Raw genomic sequence first — 18,355 nt, 5'->3', positions numbered from 1 at the left:
GGTTATTTGTTGCTCTTCAGTCATGTTGTTTCTTCGGTGGCAAGACCAGATCTGCGCTTTGGAGAAGCAGCGCAGGTGGCAGCGTGCCATTTTCTGTGCTTCAGATTAAGGGCCGGTTTAAGTGCAGTGTTAGGTTTATGGTTGGACTCGATGATCTTAAAGGTCTTTTCCAACCTATATGATTCTGTGATTCTGTGAAGTGTTGCGGCAGTCATCGATACACCCTGGGACAGCCCTTGTGCTGCTATTAAAGCCGCTGTTTTTGAGCTCTCGCTGCATTGCCTTGGAGCCCAAGAGAGCTGTAGCATGCTCTGCTTTGGCTGCAACTTTTTTCTGCTTCTCTGGCTCCTCCATGCTGGAGCAGCAGAAAGAAGTCCCAACAGGGACCAGATCGTGACTTGAAAGGAACTTTTTAAGTAGTTCATCTCAGCACAACCGGGTGCAAGCACCCTCGAGTAGGTCTGTAGGCAGTCTCTGTCTCTCTAGCTCTTGCTCTGCTTGCCAAATGCTGCAGGTTTCTCTCTGGACTCAGCTGTCTGGACAGCTTCTGTCTCCGTATCGCTTCGAAACATCTTTGTCCGCGGCTGGCGCGGGGTGCCGCTGTGCGGTGCCGCTCTGCAGTGCTGCTCGGCCTCGCTGGGGACCACAAAAAGCTTCCCCCCACCACTCAAAGGTGATGGCTGGCTTCTGGCCACTCAGAAATTTCGAATAAAAAGCTGTAACAATGATTGGCAGCTATATATGCTGAGAACCTGTGGTCCTTCTTCCCTTCGTGGGTATTTACACCGTTAAATCTTACCCCCAGCTGTGGGGTCTGAACATCCTGAATCCTGGTAACTCCATACATACAGACTGATGGTGTAGACTGCCAGTCAGGGGAGGCTGCTGGCAGCTGGAATGGGAAAAGACAGCCCTTGTGCTTAAAGATGGAGATTTGAAGCAAGTGTGTTGCAGTAAGAAGTCACAGTGTCTGCTCAGAAACAGGATTTTTGCATGTGTTGCCCAAAAGGTATGCTAAGGGTGGGGGTGATTCAGAAGGAGGTTTCCAGTCCCAGTGGAGTGAGACTAGCTCTCGTCATAAAATCAGCTGGATTTTAGCTAAACATTAGGACAAAGAGACAATGTTTGGGGCATTTTTTTTTTTAATCTGTTTCAGAGAAACCTCACAGTCAGAGACATTTTAAGCTGGGATTCTGTAGTGCTGCTGCTTCTGGTACACCCTGGGAAAGTGTGCGCCGTCATTTGTGCAGTGCACCACCTTTGAAATGTATCAGGCAGATAAGATAAGCTCAAAGCGTTTAAAACATCTTCCCACGTGTGTTACCACTAGGGTTTCCCTGTGTGCAGAGCCTGGCATGTTAATCGGGGAAGCAGGAGTTTGCCGTTCGCTGCTTTGTGTGCAGCAGCCATTCTGTGAAACGTAGCTGCATCGAACATCTCTCTCCCCCACGTGAATCTGATGCTCATCAGATTTGCTTCCCTCCCCTGAGCTGTGGTGCCTGGGTCAGGTTGCTGCAGCCTGTTTCGGTAATATATAGCCTGGTCGTTGGTTCCTGCTCTCAAAATCAGAAAAAGGGACTGTGCAGAAAACGATCATATAGCAGGCTGGAGATCTCACACCTCTTGTGCTTGCACATGCTCTCTCCATTTCTCCTACATCAATGAGAGTTTTCTGTGCCCATATGAGAAGGGAATAAGTAGAAAATGGTGAGTGCTACTGTCTTGAGGCAAAATCCCAAATTTCAATTTTGGGGAGGGAAGGAGAGAAATACGGAACATCATTGTTCTTCTTGCTTAATGTTCTCTTTTTAACTGAAAGCCCAACATTTAAAAGCTGGGATTTTTTTCTCCCTTCCCTACCCCAAAATCATCTGGTATAGTTAAAAATGCTTTGTATCTGATTGCCCTGCTGTGCAGAAAAGAGCAGCGGCCTGCCGAGGTGAGGGAATCGGGAAGCGAGGCCAGCAAGAAACAGGAAGCGAAACCGAGGAGTCTGCTTTCATTTTCTAAGCTGATCTTAAGAAGGAAGGGGCCACAACCCGAAGAGCATCACAAGACCCTCGCCGCAGAGCAGCGACCGCTTGGTTTCTGTTTTACGACAATGAATGCTGCAGGGCTGCTCAGGAAGCGGCTTTTGTCATGGTGTAAATCTGTTGCCTGCGTGTCGGTGTGAGGAGGAGTCGGCAGCACCTGCATGATGGGGACAGTTAAAGCACTCGGTGAGGCTGAAACTCCCTTGGAGCCTTGCCAGGGTCTCTGTTCGTATGCAGTCCCTGCTGTGCTGGCGGTGTAAATCCCCAGGCGGTCCCCACCCAGAAGAGCTGACAGACCTGCCCTTTAAAAAGCCCTTAACTAAAAAGGAGAAATAACGTGTCCCACAGGAGGGACATCAGGCTCCTGGGGTCATCCAACACGTATCTTCCCCGAGGTCAGGTGTGACTGCAGCCAGCTTTGCCAGCAAAGGAGAGCTGCGGAGGTGCTGCGGGGCTGTTGGTGCTCACCGGAGCCCCAGAAGGACTTGTATTGAGGGAGGAGTGCCACAGTGGCCTGGGTTAAGAATGCATCTCTCTACGCTCCATCTGTTCCTCCTGGGACTCCTATGGACTACCCGTACCCATCTTTTTCCCTCTTCAGTCCTTAGCTCCTGTTTTCACGGCTGTGTCTGGATTCTCCCAGACAGGACGTGCTCAGCGGGAGCGGATGTTATCAGCCAGTGATGGAACAGGGGCTCTTGCTGTTGATACCAAAGGCTGTTGCTCTGCTGTGTGGGTTCTGCTAGTTTCTGTGCTGTGTGGGCTCTGAAAAGCCTAATTCCCATAACATTTGAAAGACGTGGGATTCCTAAATGCTTACTCTTTCAAGCTAGTCTTACAAATCATGTGTGGAGGAAGGAGGTAAATAATAATTAAAAACAGACTGACCTGCTTTCCCTGGTTTCACTGCGTTAGGCTCTCCAGCCTGGCAGGTCTTGTGGGGCTCATTCATTTGTATGGACTGTGCTGTCCAAACATCACAGCTCAGCAGATGGGGTTGATCCAAACCAGACCTTGTATTGCACCACTCAGCCCAGCTCCGATGCCCGTCCTGCCCGTTGCGCCGGCTGCAGAGTGAATCGAGCCAGCATCTGCTTGCGGAGGCAGGGCGCAATGTTTATTGATACGGAGGGGGCAGCAAGTGAGCCACAAAAGGTATGCAGGGCCCAGGGGTGGATCTAATTCACAGGACGGTGAATTCCCTTTGAGGGTGGTCCGGGCTCCGTGTGGAAGCTGGCGTGCGGTTACAGCTGGGGTGTGTAGCTCACAGGGTAGTAATGCTGGCCTGCCTTTTGAAATCCTGGGTTCGATCCCCAAAGGGGATCCCCAGTCTGCCTCGGTCATAACGTTACACGCACGTATCCAGGAATACTTTCGTGATCCTGCATGGGCAGAGGCTCTTTCCGCAGTAACTGGGCAGTAAGAGGCAGATGTTGACTGCTACTCCCACCTCCCCGGGCCCCTGGGAACACAGGACAAGACAGGGAAGGCTCGGAAACCTTGTATTACAAAAATAAAAGAGCGCATGGCGCAGTGTCACGCATGAAGCTGCCGTGCCAGGCTCCAGCGCAGAACGTACCAATCAAAGGCAAATATAAAAAAGACAGACACTGTTAAACAGTCGCAGGGCAACATCCTTAAGGCTGAACAATCCCAGCTGAACTGAGCTGATGTAAACCAAGGACCCTCCTTATTCGGAGCCCCAGCAAGGCAGGACTGGTGTGGCAGGAGCTGGGAGCTCTGCTGTGACTTACAGGCTAGGTAAAGCCCCCAGATCATATCCTTTTCTGGGGTGGCAGGTCTGAAACGTATGAACAGGGCTGGGGTTCCCGTGGGGGCGAGTGCTTCTGGTCTGATCTCATCAGGGAGAGGGGCCTGCAGAGAGCGAGCTTCAGGTCCGGGGGCTCTACCCCGGTCGCCTCTGCCCTGTCCTTACAGCCTGTAGGATCCCTCTAAGCATCCTCCAAAGAGGGTTGGGCTGCCTCTCTTCCCTGACCGCCCACACACCCCTGAGTCCCCTTTGCTTTACATCAGCTCAGTTAGCCCCGGCTCAGCACTGCTCCGTGCCCTCTCTGCTGGGCTCCAGGGAAGGGCGGGCTGGCCCCGCTCACGCCGACTTGGTCCCGCTCTCCACCTCCTTGTGCACCCACAGCTCCTTGTGCTGCTTGCGCCCGAAGCCCTCGTCATAGTTGCCTTTACTCTTGAAGAGCTGCTGGAAGTGGGGCTTGCAGTAGAATTCCCCGTGGAGCGCGGCGTAGCTGCCCAGGCTGGGGAAGGAGGGCAGGGTTAGCTGGGCACGGGGACTCGGCTGCAGGCTGGCGGGGAGCGTGTGAGGCTTGGGGGCACCGGGAGAGGGGAGGAAGGAGGAGGGAACATGCAGGAGGGGACCCTTAGAGAGGACCAACTGCTCCCTCCAGCCAGCTCAGGATGTTAGGGGCTGCTGTGAGCAGCATTAAAGGTCTGTAAAGAGGGGGGTCCCGCAGGGCAGCTCAGCCTTGGCTCTGTGTCATCTAGGAGGAAGCTGCGGCTCAGCTCTGCATTACCTTGGAGCTCTCTCCCTGCCCTTGAGGGATAAAACTCTCCATACCAGGTGGGATTTAGTTGAGACTTGGGACCAGGTGGGCAGGTAAGCCCTTTTTTTGCTGTGACGAGTGGGCTGGGGGTCTTTAGCTACCCCACAAGGGGAGGAAGGGCTGTGATGGGTGGGTGGGTGCACTATTTGGAAGGGCCTCCCCCACCCAGGCTAGGCAGAGCCGCGGTGACACCCATCCAGCTCGCCGTCAGCAAGCGCCGCGGCAGCCTCGCAGCCCGGCTCACCTGAGCTTGGTGTGGCAGTGCTTGCAGCAGAAGCAGGCGTTGTGGAAGACGAATTTATCCGCCACCAGCCGCTCCATGGGATAGACGGTTTTCTGGCAGGCGGTGCACATCTCCTTCACTTGCGCCTTCAGGCTGAAAGACTGGGCAAGGGGAGACGGAAGGGAGAGAGGATGAGGAAGGGGTTTGGGATACCCTGTGCCTGGCTCCCACCACAGCCCTCTTCCCTAATATCCGTGCTGCCATTTGCTGGAGCATTGGTTAGCGTGAAGCAGCCCCATCTCCCCTCGCCCTCCCTCTACTGCTCCACTGATGCCGGGCTGGATCGGTGCTTGGGCCTTAGGCTTTCGGTCCTTCCCCCCTCGCCATGAATCGGTAGGATGTGGTAAAATTGCAGGTACCTTGGAGCGCTGCACCGTGCTGCCTCCTGAGTTATTCTTTGCCTCCTAAGAAGGGAAGAAGAGAAATCAAAATGAGAGCCTGGACTGACAAGCCTGGCGCTGAGTTGTGCTTAAGGAGGAGCAGCAGAGGATCGGTACGGGCAGGTGAGCTGCAGGACCTCGGGGCACGCCAGCAGCCTCTGCCTGGCTGTCACAGACACGTGGTGACCGTCTCCGAACTCACTTGCCCAGAGGCCATGACCTCTGTCAGGTCCTCGTGCGCGAGTTACTTCCTGCGCTGTGATGCTTTTCCCAAAGAGAGGAGAAGGAAGAGAGGAAAATAGAAAAAAAGGAAAAAAACGCGTATATATTGCCGAGAAGGAACTGGGCCCCGGGAGGCTGTGGTGCTTGCCCGGGGCTGTGGGGGCAGAGCAGCCAGCGCTCTCATCCAGCACTGCTCACCGAGGCTTCTCTCTCGGACAGAGGAGCACAGCACGGCTTTGTTTCTTCCATGGCCGAGGTATCGCAGCCCTCTTTTGCGGTGGTAGCACCCAAGCACAGATCCAGGAGATGTCACGGTGTAGGCATTGCAGAGCACAACCCCAGGGTAACAGCTCTCCCACCGGTGAGCAGCTCTCACCATCTGCAGGCATCGATCGCTGTCCTTGGCTACCCAGCGCAACTGCCGTGCACGTCTCGGGACCCACAGCACCGGCATTACCCCTCAGGAATAACAACAGCAAAGCAGAGGAGCCCTGCTTCCGCATCCCTGGGGGAGGGTTTGGGCCTGTGGCCACTGAGAGGGCGGAAAGGGCTTGCTGAGCTGCTGCAGCACAAGCCCCCGGCAAAACCCCCTCTGTGACCTGCACCGGCAAAGAGTCACCTGCTGGCTTAGGCATCTCCTAACAGCAGCTCTGCTTTGGGGTGAGATGCTGCTCGTGCTCCTTCTGGCCAACAGTCATTTACCCCACAGGGCTGGAGAGTGATAATTAACCCTTCTCTTGCTGGGGGTGCACAGGGCTCTAGCAATGCTGCCAGTGGGGGTCTCTGCCTGCAGTCAGAGGCGGGTAGGCTGCCACTTCCTCCAGGGCATAACTGGGGTGCCCCTCGCTCTCATGGAGCACGTTGTGCTGGTTCCTCCTCAGCGGATGTTTTGTTTCTGAGTTCCTCTGCTAGCCCCGTTACCGGCCCTTCACGCTGCCGCGCTGCAGAGGAAACGCCTGCGCCGTAGGCGAGAGCGAAAAGCCTTCTCGAGTCCCTGCAGGCTGTGGGTGTGTGGAGGGCAGGAGGGGCAGCGGGGCACGGTCAGAGTTGAAGACGTGCTCCGTGGCCTTCTGCAGCTTGGTGGGAGCAGATGTTACTCGGACCCTGCAGCTGCGGGAGGAGCAACAGGGCAGAGAGATCCCACCGCTGAGGTGCCATACCCCTGCCCCCAGGACTTCCGAGCGGGGTCTCAGTGCACGCTCTCCCGTCTGCAGCTGCAACAACTCATCTCCTCCCAGATCACCTCCCGCTCCTCCCCTCCGCTTGCTCCACTGTGCAGCCCCGCGGCCCTGCACCCTCCCCAAGCTGGCTGTCTGCACAGGCACCCACTGGGTCCCAGTCAGCCACCTGCAAGTATTTTAGCCTGCCTTTGCACTGATGAAAGTGCCCCGTTCTTCTTTCAAACAGTCAGGATCAAAGGGGTAAACACACTTTTAGCAAGTGTGGACCAGCCAGGACTGCTTTACAACAGACTGGCTCACCCCCTGCGCTGTTTGTTCCCGAGGCTGGGGCAGCGTGACCGGAACATCACCCTGCTGCCTCCTTGTCCTTCCTCGTGCTGCTGGTTTGGCCCTGCTCGGCCAGCACTGCCCCTTCTCTCTGCCCCCAGGCTGATCTTCCATCCCCGTTCCTCCTGCTTCGTCCTTCCTCATCGTTTCTCCTTTGTATTTTTGGAAACAGTTTGTCTAAGAGACGCACAGGAAACTCTCACTTCGCTGAGCTGCCTCTTCAGACGTTTCTCAGCTGCTCTCATTGACTGAGGTCAGGGACGTGATCTTCCTCTCACTCCCACAAGGCTGGAAGAGTAAGCCAAAGTCAACAGAGGGACATGGGCAGCGAGGAGACTCGGGCCGTGTAAAACCGGTTGCATCCCTCGGCACTGGTAAAACAACCGCAGGTGCTCTCCTGGGGTTAGGGTTTAATATATTGTTTCCAGGCTCGGCTGACCAGAGCGAAGGAAAATGCTGCCTCTTTGGAGCTGCAATACATCCGTTCCCAAGGCTACAGGCAATCCACCGTTGCTCGTCACTTCTCGGCAGCCTTCTGGCTCCGATCAGGCACGCTATCTATTTCATATCTGATATATCCTCCCTCGGGGAAGGGCCATATCCTGTCCCAGCAGGAGATGTTCTTGAGCCTTTATGTTTTTCCATCTCCAATCACTCCAATCCTAAGCAGCTCGCATGCTCTCAATTGTCATCACAGAAAGCCATGGAAACACAAACAAACAGTCGGCAACTTGAGACGGGAGCAGGGTGAGCAGCTCTGGACGGACCAGAGCCTGGACGATGGCGTTGCAATGTGCTCAGCAAACAGCACCTTCTGCTGGAACATTCCTGTCCCCAGTTTTGTTGTTTGAGTAGCAGTGACCATGCCTTTGATCACCCTAAAATGCCAAATCCGGAATGCAGCTTCTGTACACAACCCTCCCATCCCTGAGAACCAAAACCCGGGTTCAAATTCTCATACAAACCGCAGGGGATGCTACGTACATGAGTTGGGGGTGGGCTGGCGGGTCCCGTGGCCTGGAACATGGTTCCTTTCCCTCCTCCGTCTATTTAATCCTGAGCTTGAAGTTTGTGGGCCGATGTTCCCTGGGGAGGTGTCTAAGACAGACCTCTTGCAACACCTGGAAAGGAAATGTCAACAGGAGCGGGGCTGGTTTCATCACCAACCCCGGCAGCTGCACAGCTCTGCAGGAGCTGGTGCGTGACAGCAGCAAGCTCAAAGCTTCCTCCGTGGGGTCCCCGCAGCCTCTTTGGTCTAGGGATTTCTTGAGGGATCCAAGAGATTTAGGCACACCAGACTGGGCTGGCAGACAGGAGATGCAGGTCTGGAATGCTGCTCGGTTTTAGGAAGCTGGCAGACGATCGGGCACTGAGGTGAGGCTAGCGTACAGCTCGGTAGCTCTAGTCCTCTTTCCCATACAAAGATATTGGGCTAGGATGAGAGAGGGCTGCTGGAAACATGAGCAGAAGGTGGTGTGATGGCTTCTGCTCCAAACCCACGTGTGGACGGCAATGGCCAAGCTGTTAGCAGCAAGGCTACGACTCCCAGCCAGAGCCGCTGTCCTGCCGAGGCAGCGAAACCAGCGCCCAGTGTTTCGCTAATGTAGCCGCTAAAGGACTGGTACTGCTGGAGCAAGGACTGTGATTTTAGTCTAATTTTAGCCCAGAAAAGCCTTGCTGAACAGAGCAGATCACAGCTCAGCAGAGCGAGTGATGGGGATTTTGTCTTCTCGGGGGAGCCCACGTTGCCTTTAGGCTGAGAGCCGTGAGCTGTGGCCTCTGTGTGATGTGCTGGGTGCCCGGGAGGATGAGTTTGACAGGTCTCGGACCAATTTTAACGCAGCACCGAAAAAAAACCCACCAGCATCGCAAATCACCCCTTTTGGTAAAAATTAGCTGAAAAGGCACTGACAGATCCTCAGGGGTTTTTCCCCATTGCACCTTGCCTTCAAAACACCCATAAAAGGTCAGGCTTGGTGAGCCCTGTTTTGCATATGCAAGGCAGAGATGTGGGGTTGAGCAAATGATGCAGAGGGAGGAGCGGAGCAGGGAAGAGGAGGGTGAAGGGGTGGCTGTGCAGCTCTGCCGTGATGGGGATGTGCTGCGGGCTGGCAAATCGGCACCCCCCCTCCTGTCTGGGGCTGCTTTCCTCTCCTCCTGAAACTCTCCTCCTCATATTGTCACCCCAAAAACTTACCTGCTGCCCAAGGGCTGGGGTAGACCCTGAGAAGGCAGGAGAACTTGCCGGGGTTGAGGGCTTGGGGCAGGGGATGTCTCCGCAATGCCGGTCTCACGGTGACATTTGTAAACCTGCCCTGGGTTTTGGGGGCTCTTTGGCTGCCTAAAAAGTCCCAACACCCAGCAGCTGACAGCAGGCTTGTGTTGTGCCCAGCCGAGCACCCAAAATTAGTGACTGCTTTCAGAATTGAGAGGTCTTTGCTCCAGGTCCTGAGCAGCGGTGGGTGAGCTGGGCTCCCCCTCGCAGGCCCGGGGGGCTGGACGGCCCTCGTCGCAAACATTTCACAGCCTCGTCTGAGAATACGGCTCCGATTTTACCTAAATCATTTCCCGTCTCCTCTGCGGTTTGCTTGTTATTTCCTGCTCGCCGAGCAGGGCGGATGGCAGCACGCAGGCGGCTGCTGCCGTACCCAGCATGTGCCGGGGGCCCGAACCTAGAAAACCCCTCTGGTCCCTACCCCACGCACGCCTCTAATGCGGATGCACAACCCTCCCCCTTTTCACCTGCCTTTCACCCTCTCCCCTGCCTTTGCCACAAGCGTCTCTCCACCCCCGGCTTCCCTTCCTCTTCCCTCACAGCTCATCTTCCTCCCCTACCCCAGCCACCTTCTTTCCCTCGGTTTCCCCAGTCTCTCCATCATCCCCCTCTTGCCCTTCCCCATACGCACACGCTCCCTGCCTCCTTCCACCTACTGTTTGTTCCTTTGCTTCCCTTGCCCCCAAACCTTGTTCCCTTCAATGCCATCCCACTTATCCTCCCCCCTGGCTTGATGTTCTCCATCCAGCCCCATCCTCCAGGTCTCCTTCCTCTTAACATCCCTCTTCCCCTCCGTGCACATACCCTGCTTGCGGCCTGGCGCCCGCACTCTCCCAGCCTTCGTTTCAAACGAGAGGTCCCCTCGGTGTAGCTGCCCTACAGGCATGTGAGTAGAAGTTGCTAAACGTCCTTCCTGCCGAAGGACAGGAGGCAAGAGTAGAAATCTCAAAGGGGAAGGGTGTGCTGAAGCGATAAGGGAAACAGAACAAGTTAGAAACCGCAGGAGGGTTTCTAGGAGGCTCTCAGCTGCTGTCATCGCTCTTCCAAGGAGGCATTAGTCTGCACAGGATGGGATTTGAGCCCAAGGCACTCAACACAAGCCTCCATGAGCAGAGGAACACCAGTGGCACAGGCTTTGCTTAAGGACATGCTGCCACATTGATGTTATGAAGCCTTCACAATTGCTAGGGCAACCCTCCACGCGCAGGGGGCTCGCTGATTTTCTGAGGAGCACTGAGGGCATCTGTGACAAAGCAAGAAAGCCAAGTCCAAGTCTCCATGGTGGAGGCTGGCACCGTAACTGCTAGACCCGACTGCTCCAAACCTCTGTCCCCTAAGGCTCTTAGCCATCTACGCAGCCTGGGAAGAGCAGGACTGAGGACTGTCCCTCTCCTAGTCACGCAGCCAGCAATTCCAGTCATCTGGCTCAGGACAAGGTGAGAACCCCTTTGTTTCTACAGCCTCCTCTCTTCCTGCCCCTGCTGGGAGCATCCGATGGCCAGTGTAGACAAAGAAACCCCTTTCTCCACGGGATCTGGGCTTGTGCTGCCTACCCAGGGAGACAGAGCCGCCTCCGATGGCAGCACTGGTGGCCACAGCGTGGCAGACACAGAGGGAGGCGGATCTCGGTGTGCTCCAGAGACATGGCACCACAGCCAGCAGGACGTACTCGGTGCCCGAGCCGCCAGCCCACAGGTCATCGCAGGCAGCTGCCGGTCCTGCTCTGGGGGCTTTTTTTGGTGATCTCAGCAAGCTGGCGTTCGCCTGAGGCCCTTGGGGTTGGAGCTTGTCTGGCGTCCGCAGGGGACGCGTGCCTGCTGCCGTGTACGAGCAGCTAGAGAGGTGCTATGGCTCTGTCTTCTAGCACCGAACAGGGAGCAGTTTGGGGTGAGGAAGGCAACGTTCATCCCAGAAGCTGCTCGGTCGCAGAGCTTTTGCCTAGCAGCCACTCCTGTCCCCTCGCACCTTCCTGCCTGACCTGGGGGCAGATGCGGGGAGAGGGAAGCATCTGGGGTGGCCCCTCAAGGAAATTCCCCGATCCCCCCGACCCGCCTCTGAAGCATCACATTTCCCGCAGCCAGGATGGGTGCGGGGAGCCTTTCCCCCCTTCTCCTCACCAGCGGGGCTGCCCTCGCTGCCGAGCCAGCCTGCTCCTAGCGGGCCCCCGGCCCGGCACGGCCCGGCGCTGGCTAATGGCCTCTCCGAAAGCCGATGGGTTTCCGGCACAGGAAAGCAGCGTGACTGCGGAGGGCGAGAGGCCCCTCTCTGCCATATGGTTCCCATTAGCAGCCCTGTGAAGTGTATGTTTACTGCTGGGATCGCTGCACCATTGCAAGAGGCTTTCCCAAAGGCAAAGCGCAGTGTGGGGGATCCGGGCCCCTTCCTCCTCCATCCTGGGAGGACGCGGAGTCTCCCCGGCAGCACGGCGAGGCACGGGCGGGGGCTCAACACCTCGGAGAGGCTGTCAAGCCTCTCCCCCAGGAAACCGTGGGCTAAGCCGATTGCTGTGGGGACTGATGTCCCCCGAGATCACGTGCAGGATTAGTGCAGCCTACACACACGGGACAGCCACTGACCCTCCAGCGCCATGGCCAGCTCAGCCCATGGTCTCTCTCAGCAGGACTGCATGGGGAGGAGGTGAAGAGCGGCTGGAAGAGCCTGTCTCCTGAGCCTGGGAATCACCCAGCTCACTGCCCAGCTGGGCCCTGCTTCTGCACCTTGGGGCCTCACGGCCAATCCACACCATGAAACAAAGCGTGGTGCAGAGTCGGCGTCAAATGGGCCAGCGCCGGAACCGGGCACAGCACTGCCAGGGAAGGAGGTACGGCAACCCCAGCGCTGCTTCAGCTTCTCAAGTGTGGAAAGAAACGGCGAGCTGCGGTTTGGGGGGGCATGACGGAGCAAGCCTGGTGGTCATGGCTCCATCTTTAGCCATGGAAGACCCTAATTCAGCTTCAGATCTTGGCTCCTTGCGTGGCTTCGAGCCAACCACTTGACCTCACCAGTACTGGGGACCCAGGGCAGGTCCCTGCTGGCTTGACGCAGGGTGGAGGACTCCAGGGAGGAGCAGCCGGGCCACTGCTGTGGACACCGCTACCCTCCTCATCAGGTTTCTGGAGAGCAGCCCCACCACACGGACCTGCCCCTGCCCACACCCCATGGCACAGAGCTACCTTCCACCAGCCCGCCCCACTAATCTGCTTTCCATCCACGTTCTGCGCCCGGGCTGCCTCTTGAAAGGCTGCCAGTGGGCAGGAAATCTGCAGCCGAAATGCTGAGGGATGCTGACAAGGAATAGTTGTGGGGAGGAACAGGGCTGCCTTTGTCAGGGCAACAATGGAGGACCCGCATGAGCCAGGAGGGAGCCCGAGGGAAGCCCCTGCCCACCCGCTCTGCTCTCCCACCTTCAGCCCTGCCTTGGCTTGCCTGCCCGCAGGAGGAGGTGCACGGGCCTGGAAGGACCAGGGGCGAGGGGGACCAGGCTGGTGCCCAGCCCCTGCCTCTCAGCGAGGGGCAGGAGGATGCTGCTGGGATTCATCCATTTTCCAGAAGTGGAAACCGAAGCACGGAGCAGCCCATTCCTGGGACCGTGGCCATGTTTAATGGCATCCATTAAAAACCATGGTCTGAAGGGAGTCTCTGCTCCCTGGGATCTCCTGTCTTGCTAGGAGCTCAGATAGAGCAGACAAATACAGCAGAAAGCCTGCCGGGAGGATGAGAAGAGCCTCTTTTCCAGGCAGAGACAAATCCTTCTCAGCAGTGCCAGATGACAGAGCAAGCAGCAATGGCCAAACATTGCAGGTTGGGAGGTTCAAGTTGGACATCAGGCAAAACTGCTTCACCGGGAGAAAGACTTGGAAGCTCTGCAGCATGGTACTAATTAAGTGCAATATAAACCAGGTGCAAACAAGCACGACAGGCAAATAGCAGTTCATGCTCCTTCCCTCCCCTTTTCAGTTTTTCTGTAGTCTCTTCCATAAACCATGCTCCACCTGGAAACCTCACCTGCTGGTTTCCTCCATAAATGTATATCCCTTTACCATTATAGTGGCATTACGTTCCTAGTTCTTCTCCCACCATAATATTTGCATCTCAGAGGGATTCATAAAGAGTAATCACATTCCTTATCAGTCTTTTTTTAGCAGGAGAAGCCAATTCCTTTTAATCGGTTCTGATAAGGTGGGTTCTCTGTTCCTACAGCCACCTTGGTGGTCTGCTGCAAGTGGGTGAGCTGGCCTGGATGCACCACACTGAAGGAGATCTCAGACGTTTGTATTCTGGTATGAATACTTCTCTGGCACCCCTGAAAACATCTGGCCTGATGTGCTCTTCCTCTGTCACCTCTGCCAGAAATCCTAGATGCTCTTTCTTCTTCAGTGCCCTCCACTTGCCGAGGTCCCTCCAGGCTAAGCAGCTTCGTGTTGCGGCTCCCCAAGTGCCTGCTCTGGCACAACTCTGCTTTAGCCATTTCTAGGGCTCCACTCTCATCTTCCTGTTTGCTGATCTGTTTTTTCTCACCATGGGCAGATCTCCTGACTTCTAAAGGGACTGTTAACAAGATCAGTCCCTAGAGCTCTCCTTGTGGAAGGATCCAAGTGTCTTTCCATTTTGCTGTCTCTTCACTATCCTCTTTCCTGTCTCCACCTAAAATATTCATTTCCTTGGGGCACTGTATTAAGTGCTTTCCTGAAATCCAGATTCATGAGGTTGTTTCAGAAGTCGGTTATCATATCCAAGGAAGATACTGAGCCAACTTGACATGATCTGTGTTAAAACCCCGCTGCATTTTATTCTGCTTCCCAACACCATGTCTTTGATTACTTTTCCAAAACTATTCTAGAAGCTCACCTTTTATTGTACTCCAGTTAGTGGACCTGTAATTGCCTGTAATTTCCTCTTTCCCCAAACATAACCTGTAAATGTTACGTTGGCTAATCTCCTCTCGTGGAATATCACCTGTAAAACACCAGACTGGACTGGCATTTCCTATGTGGGTCAGCCCATCTCTCGAGCTCTGAGAGCCCCTCCTGAGAGCTTCTGCTGTTTCACCATCTGCAGACGCAGCAAGAGCAGGAGTGAGTCCTGTTCCAGGCACCCCAAAACACAGCACAACCACTTTCCATGGTCCCTGCCTCCGCACAACCCCTGCCAGAGCTGCTGTGTCCTCCTGCGTTTGCTGTCCAAATGCAGATTGCATCAAAAAAAAAAAAAAAGCCACCAAAATCATATTTATAGGTTAAATCTCTCAAAAGATCATTCTTTTTGAGCTGCCCTGTCTATTTTCAGCCTTCACCTCCATCCCCTCTTTTAGGATCCACGATGCCATACAGCCCAGTATAGGATCTGGTGCTCTGCAAGGCCACGGGAGTTCAGTGGAGCAATGAGTGTGCTGGGAAAAGCAAGCCCTGGAGAGGCACATCAGGGCTTGCTGAGGCTCCTTGTGTCTGAAAACCCCTGAGCTGGCCATACGGAGAGGGTTATGGGCACACCAGAGGAGTGAGAAATATGTCTAAAGCATGCTTAATATTGATTGCAATAATCCCTTCACCCAGATTTAATGTTTTCCATCCCAGAGCTTTTGCTAACAGCTAGGTAAGCTCTGCAACACCCCCAGATGGCAGATAAAAATGACTTAACTGGAAAGTGAAAGGCAGACACCTCTGGGGGAACATGGCAGCTGCCTGACGATGGACAACAACCCTGCAGAAGCCGAGGATGGGCGAAAAGGAAAAGAAAATCTCCATCGCCATGTAGGACTGCAGGGGGTAGTTGTAGGCTCACAGGACGGACTCACTGAAGGGAACCAGAAGAGGAACTCCCCTAATGAGAAGTCTCGTGGGATTTTTGTTGACCAAAAAAGGTCAGGAACCTAGTTTTGAGCTGTATGAAAAGGAAGATGCATCCAGTCACTTTGCAAAGCCCAAGAGGCTGGTTCTGACAGACCCTCACTTCTTAACTGGGAATTTGCTTCTTGCAGGGCTCCCATTTGAAAAGGACGTTAACACTGGGGCCGTTTTGGACTAGGTTCGACCGGTTGCCCTGCAATTATTTTGTAATCTACATTAATAATGCTGCAGATGTGCTACTCCTGGCCTTAAATACACGACAGCTCAGCTGGGGCACCAGATGTCTTCCCTGCGAGAGCCCTCACACGATGTCTTCGGTGGACAAAGCCCAGTTTCCAAGGCATGATCCAGGCTGCTGAATTATCATGTTCTTTCAAAACTGATGCCCACCCCATGAACAAAAATCAGCAGAAAATTGATCAAAAATATGATCTACCAGGTAGCTTAGCTGGTCTCAAGCGATCCAAAGGGATTAGACAGATCAGGCTGTCTCAAAACGTGGTAGTTACAGCACCGGCACTGGGACTCAGGAGAGCTGGACCTGATTCCCAGCTCTGCTGCTAATTTTTGGGTGACAGTGGACAAATAGTTTCATTTTTTTTCCTGTTCCCTTCCCCCCCCCCTCCCCCCCCCCCCCCCGATGAAAACAGAGCTGCTCTCCTTTGTGAAGCCCTGGGAGATCCCTGCCTGTATAAGGGTTATGTCAGAGCTCGGGGTATTTGTGTTGTTATTAAATCTCACAGTCGTGCAACAGCCTCCCCAGGGAAGTGATGAAAGACCTGTCGCTGGAAAGGTTTAAAGACAGGCTGGATGAGGCGGTAGGAGACACGCCATGGAGAATTAGCAGGCATTAACGGAGGGGGATAAGGGAGTCGGGATCTAACAGGTTTTCTTCCATCTCTGCTCTTTCTGATCAGCTTAATAAAATGGATCTGTCCAGCCCCCCTCCAGCACGTACTGCAGCACACAACAAAGGGGGAATTACAGCCCAAACGGGGAGCACGACCCCCAAAACGCTGCACCCCAAGCCGCCCGCTGCAGCAGGTCCAGTGAACACAGGCCTCCGCTCGCTCTTGTCCCCGTGATACGCTGGGTGCAAGCCCCTTGCCCCCCAGCTTACACGGGGCAGGGGGTGCTCCCCCCCTTCAGCAGCATCGCTCCCCAGCAGGCTCCTGGAGCTCAGACAGCGTCTCCTTGCCCCCGCCTGACCCCGGTGAGGCCACCCAGGGCCGAGAACAGATCCCCTTGTGTTTCCCCCCACCCTGAATCTGCTTCCCGCGACTACCTCGGCCGAGCCTCCTCCCAGAGCAAAAAAGTTCCCAGCGCATCTGGTTGGGACCTCCTCCCGGGGGGCTGTGCAGGGGGGATGAACCCCCCATCTGCTGGGTGGCTCCTGGCCAGCGGTGCTGCCTCCCGGCACTCTCCCTGTCTTTGCATTCCTCCCTCCTCTCCATCCCTTTCTCCCTGGGCGCTTACCTCTCTCCCTCCCCACCGCTTGGTCTTGCTTTCTCCCCCCCAGCACCTCCCTCTCTTCCCACCGCTGAGCAGAGCCGCAATCGGTGGCAATCCCCGGGACGGAGGAACCCCCTCGCTCCCCACATCTCGGGGACCATCATTGTCTCCCGCCGAGCCACCCGCCGCCTCTCAGCCCTGTTGTTCTCCACGAGCGAAGGCTCACCATATGCCTGGGCTCCTCACGGTGATGCGGAGCAGGAGGGTTTCACCCTGGTAGGGTGGGTCTGTCCGGCCGTGGGTCTGTCCGGCCGTCCCTGATAGCAGGGTGTTCTCGCTCCCTTTCTCCCCGCTGCAGAGGCTGGGGCTGTGGGAGCGGGAACCGTTTCCTGCGAGCTCCCACGGCCGCCTCGCGAGCCCTTTTATCGCCGGGCTGCCGCGGTGATTGGCTCTCGGCATCGTACCGTCTTCCAGCCGCTCGCTCCTTTGTGTGAAGCCAACCTCTAACCCCAAACCTTCCCCAGCCCCTCTCTTCCCGGCCTCCCTCTCCCCAGCTGCCCCCAGACCCCTACAGCCTCCTTGACCCGGCCACCGACCCCGAGAACTTGTCTCTGCTTTCCTCCCCGCCGGCAGCGTGCCCCCCCGGTGTAATTAGCTTTTGCCCAGCCTCTCCCCCCACTCCTTGCCATGTGCGGTGGGCTTCGCTCGAGACTTTGGACATGGCCTTGGGCACTCTCCATGTGGCACTAACCCACTCGTGTAAGGTTTCCTGCAAGCATCCTGGAGGATCCTGTCCCTCCAGGGTCTGCAAAAGCCAAACTCACCCCCCCCCCCCCCAGCCTCAGCAAACTGTTTGCAGAGGAAGGATCTTATCAGGCAGCGGCAGGGAAGGGGGATCCCAATGCCCCCGGCTCCTCACCCCCCCAGGGGGGCAAAACTGAGACGTGATGGCTTCGGGAATCCAGGTTTTACTCCACAGAGAGTTGATGAGCCGTGCGTGGGAGCGGTGCTGTGTAAGGTGGTCGGTAGATCTGCCAGGGCAGGTGCTCGTAGGGTGAGCAAAATTGCTGCCTGGACGATAAAGCCAGCGTCCCCTGTGCCGCCCCTGGGGTTTGGGACCGGGTGGCTGAAGTTTGGAGGGCTGGGAGTTCCCCAGAAACAGGGCAAAACGTTAGGATTAAATAGGTTAAATATTAATAGTTAAAACCTGAAGGGAACTCAGAGGAGGTTTGAGATCAGCCAAGGAAGCCGGATGGCCATGAGCTGGCAGAAAAGCAGAGGGACCCTGTGGCTCTGAGGACTTTGCCTTAACCTCCCAAGCCCTTCTAACGGGGGATAAACGGAGGCAAAATATGCGATGGAGTGGTGGGAAGAGCTTTGATAATGATGATGCAGGAACAAATATTCTTGTTTGGGCTCCTCACCGCAGCGTGGTGCCGCTGGAAAGAGCCAAACGACAGCTGGAAATGGCCCCGAGTCTGAGCTCGGTGCCCAAGCCCAGCAGCAGAGGCAGGTGATCTTTGTGTGCAGAGTTTGTCTGTAATTCCCCGTACAAAAAATACGATTAAGGAATTTATGGAGGTGTTTACTGGACAAGGAGACAGCGGTGATATGATTTATCACCTCTGTCACTCTGCATCGCCCGAATAGCATCTGTGATGAAAAGGCTCGCTGCCACCGAGAGCAAATAAAAGAGGAATTTGACTTGATAATAAAATTAGCTGTTGCCGAGCAGATCCAGACCCAGCAATGGGTATGGTCATACGTATCACGCAGCAGGAGA

At 55.6% G+C, this 18,355-nt stretch overlaps 1 protein-coding gene across 3 annotated transcripts; it reads right to left on the bottom strand.

The window, feature by feature from the left end:
• Nucleotides 1–1,140: 1,140 nt before the first annotated feature.
• LIMD2 (LIM domain containing 2) lies at nt 1,141–16,974 on the bottom strand. Of its 3 annotated transcripts, none has more exons than XM_075523076.1 (5): nt 16,799–16,974; nt 7,984–8,120; nt 5,249–5,293; nt 4,851–4,990; nt 1,141–4,300 (listed from the first exon to the last, which is right to left on the bottom strand). In XM_075523076.1, exons 2-5 carry the CDS (start codon nt 8,023–8,025, stop codon nt 4,141–4,143), a joined length of 387 nt encoding a protein of 128 aa, XP_075379191.1. In that variant the 5' UTR covers nt 8,026–8,120; nt 16,799–16,974; the 3' UTR covers nt 1,141–4,140. The 3 variants fall into 3 exon arrangements, with proteins under 3 accessions (XP_075379191.1, XP_075379192.1, XP_075379193.1); XM_075523077.1 differs by lacking the exon at nt 16,799–16,974 and adding an exon at nt 10,079–10,206; XM_075523078.1 differs by lacking the exon at nt 7,984–8,120.
• Between the last annotated feature and the right edge of the window lie 1,381 nt (nt 16,975–18,355).

This window comes from Mycteria americana, chromosome 22 (assembly GCF_035582795.1).
Source record: "Mycteria americana isolate JAX WOST 10 ecotype Jacksonville Zoo and Gardens chromosome 22, USCA_MyAme_1.0, whole genome shotgun sequence".
NCBI classification, from domain to species: Eukaryota; Metazoa; Chordata; class Aves; order Ciconiiformes; family Ciconiidae; genus Mycteria; species Mycteria americana.
This window is presented reverse-complemented; position numbering and strand designations above follow the sequence as displayed.

Excerpts from the sequence above, each read along its gene's own strand:
- LIMD2 (XM_075523076.1), bottom strand. The coding sequence starts at position 8,025 with ATGTTCCAGGCCACGGGACCCGCCAGCCCACCCCCAACTCAT. Across the intron at positions 5,294-7,983 it reads CCAGCCCACCCCCAACTCAT|GAGGCAAAGAATAACTCAGG; the intron begins GTACGTAGCATC and ends TTCCCTTCTTAG. Across the intron at positions 4,991-5,248 it reads GCACGGTGCAGCGCTCCAAG|TCTTTCAGCCTGAAGGCGCA; the intron begins GTACCTGCAATT and ends CCCCTTGCCCAG.